Here is a 2,903-nt window from a genome sequence, read left to right as displayed (position 1 = left end):
CGCGTGCTATTGTACCTACTTTTTTATATCAAACCTACCTACTTATGTAAATGGTGACCCATTACATCTGCTCAGTCGAATGTCTGCGACCTGTGCACAGTCTATCAAACTCGCATGCGTCATAACGGTACGGCCGACCAAACCGAGGAGCTGGGAAAGCACACGGAGTCGGCTCGCCGAATGAGGTTCGTACACATAAATATCATTTTGATTTACCTGTTGGACCCTAATATCATTTTGTTTAACTTTGAACATCCAGACACGAGTACAAGAAAGACCGGGCTGCCGTACAGAGCAGGGATGAAGCCTCCAGTGATCTCGCAGTCATTGTGATGGATTTTGTTTTGCAAAATCTGACGATACCTTCGGTGACATGCACCCCATCGCAGTGGTATTTCTGCTCGTTGTTGGCGGTCAACGTCTATGGGATATTTTTCAAGAACACTGGAACGCAAACAAACTACGTGTACGACGAATTTACGAGCGGGAAGGGTAGTGACCAAATTAACTCGATGCTGCAGCACTTTATTCGCACGGTAGTTATTCCGTATGGCAAGAAGCATCTCGTTGTCTATGCGGATAACTGCACGGGGCAAAATAAGAATAACCACGTGATCGAGTTCTTTGTGGCTCTGGTACACATGGGTTTTCTCGAGCGAGTGGACTACAAGTTCTTTGTGAAAGGTCACACGAAGAACTCTTGTGACCGTGGATTCGGCCACGTTCGCAAGCACGTTTCTCGCCAGGATTGCTGGACAATGGATCATATTATCTTCGCTGTGAACAATTCTGCCACCTCCAACACTACCGTTCACATCTCGCGTGGCAGTATATTTTTTTAAGAGCTACAAACCAGTAGTGTCCGAGCTCTACAAGAACCTAACGAGCGTGCAGCAGTACCAGGTATTATCTATGGTTAATGATCAGCCTGGAGTTGTTTTGTGCCGCAAAGGACCCGACAATAAAGCAACTAGACAAGATCTGCGACGAAACGTTGATGGAGTTGCCACCGATGACATCAAAGTAGATCACATGTTCGCTCATTTTTGGAAGACCTGAACCCTCCTCCCCTCAACAGCAAAAAGATGCTAGATCTGCGCAACAAAATCCACCCGTATGTTCCGGAAGAGTTCTAAGATGATCCTATGTATGCAAAGCCAAGTGGGCAGCAACAGGGAGACGCTAAAGTGGCCAAACAAGCTCATCGAGAAGACCGAGCTTCAATGGCTGCAGCAGCGAAGGCTAACCAGGACCGCTGAGGCAGGGACGTTCAGGATGAGAGTCGTCCTACTCCCAAGAAGGCTCGTAAATAAAGCAGATCTATTCTGCAACAGACACATTTTGTTTAGTCAAAATGATACCTGTCTCCAAAATAATACAGAATGATACTTATGGTACCATGTCACTAATGTGAAACTGTGGATAAAATTGAAGTTTTGCACATGTTCCAATAACAATTGGAATAAACGGACAACACCATTGGCTCCGCGCGACAATTTTACGTCAGAATGTCAAATAAAAAATATATATTTTTCAATTTTGGAAACGAGATTTTTTTAACGGCTCACAACTCAGTGAGATCTCAGTCCTGGATGCTAAGCAGGTGCTCAAAAGATAGAGGAGACGCCCCTCTTTCCCGTGGTGTGCTTAAATCGCGATTCGTACTTAGGTTCATTAGTATTATTTTGTTTTGTGTGGTCTCATTTGTCAATTTTTAATGACATTGTACATGTGTTGGAATCGCGATTTGGGTTTCCAAAATTGAAAAAGGTATTTTTTTATTTGACATTCTGACGTAAAATTGTCGCGCGGAGCCAGTGGTGTTGTCCGTTTATTCAAATTGTTATTGGAACATGTGCAAAACTTCAATTATATCCACAGTTTCACATTAGTGACATTATAACATAAGTATCATTTTGTATTATTTTGGAGACAGGTATCATTTTGACTAAACAAAATGTGTCTGTTGCAGAATAGATCTGCTTTGTTTACGAGCCGTCTTGGGAGTAGGACGAATCTCATCCTGAACGTCCCTGCCTCGGCGGTCCTGGTTAGCCTTCGCTGCTGCAACCATTGAAGCTCGGTGTTCTCGACGAGCTTGTTTGGCCGCTTTAGCGTCTTCCTGTTGCAGCTCACTTGGCTTTGCATAGATAGGATCATCTTGGAACTCTTCCGGCACATACGGGTGGATTTTGTTGTGCAGATCTAGCATCTTTTCGCTGTTGAGGGGAGAAGGGTTCAGGTCTTCCAAAAAAAATGAGCGAACATGCGATCTACTTTGATGTCATCGGTGGCAACTCCATCAACGTTTCGTCGCAGATCTTGTCTAGTTGCTTCATTGTCGGGTCCTTTGCGGCACAAAACAACTCCAGGCTGATCTTTAACCATAGAGAATACCTGGTACTGCTGCACGCTCGTTAGGTTCTTGTAGAGCTCGGTCACTACTGGTTTGTAGCTCGTAAAAAATAAATTGCCACGCGAGATGTGAACGGTAGTGTTGGAGGTGGCAGAATTGTCCACAGCGGAGATAATATGATTCATTGTCCAGCAATCCTGGCGAGAAACGTGCTTGCGAATGTGGCCGAATCCGCGGTCACAAGAGTTCTTCGTGTGACCTTTCACAAAGAGCTTGTAGTCCACTCGCTCGAGAACACCCATGTGTACCAGAGCCACAAAGAACTTGATCACGTGGTTATTCTTATTTTGCCCCATGCAGTTGTCTGCATAGACAACGAGATGCTTGTTGCCGTACGGAATCACTACCGTGCGAATAAAGTGCTGCAGCATCGAGTTAATTTGGTCACTACCCTTCCCGCTCGTAAATTCGTCGTACACGTAGTTGTTTGCGTTCCAGTGTTATCGAAAAATATCCCAAAGACGTTGACCGCCAACAACGAGCAGAA

At 44.9% G+C, this 2,903-nt stretch overlaps 3 protein-coding genes across 3 annotated transcripts; 1 reads left to right on the top strand and 2 right to left on the bottom strand.

The window, feature by feature from the left end:
• Positions 1-114: 114 nt before the first annotated feature.
• PPTG_12861 (hypothetical protein) lies at positions 115-842 on the top strand (the record flags this gene model as incomplete). Its single annotated transcript, XM_008909568.1, has 2 exons — positions 115-185; positions 260-842. 2 exons carry the CDS (start codon positions 115-117, stop codon positions 840-842), a joined length of 654 nt encoding a protein of 217 aa, XP_008907816.1.
• A 1,106-nt stretch (positions 843-1,948) lies between these two features.
• PPTG_12860 (hypothetical protein) lies at positions 1,949-2,212 on the bottom strand (the record flags this gene model as incomplete). Its single annotated transcript, XM_008909567.1, has 1 exon — positions 1,949-2,212. The coding sequence occupies one exon, from the start codon at positions 2,210-2,212 to the stop codon at positions 1,949-1,951; it is 264 nt and encodes an 87-aa protein (XP_008907815.1).
• Positions 2,213-2,238: 26 nt separating this feature from the next.
• On the bottom strand, positions 2,239-2,787 carry PPTG_12859 (hypothetical protein; the record flags this gene model as incomplete). The annotated part of the gene is made up of 1 exon (XM_008909566.1): positions 2,239-2,787. The coding sequence occupies one exon, from the start codon at positions 2,785-2,787 to the stop codon at positions 2,239-2,241; it is 549 nt and encodes a 182-aa protein (XP_008907814.1).
• Positions 2,788-2,903: the final 116 nt, after the last annotated feature.

The sequence above is a fragment of the Phytophthora parasitica genome (genome assembly GCF_000247585.1).
Source record: "Phytophthora parasitica INRA-310 unplaced genomic scaffold supercont2.34, whole genome shotgun sequence".
NCBI classification, from domain to species: Eukaryota; Oomycota; class Peronosporomycetes; order Peronosporales; family Peronosporaceae; genus Phytophthora; species Phytophthora nicotianae.
This window is presented reverse-complemented; position numbering and strand designations above follow the sequence as displayed.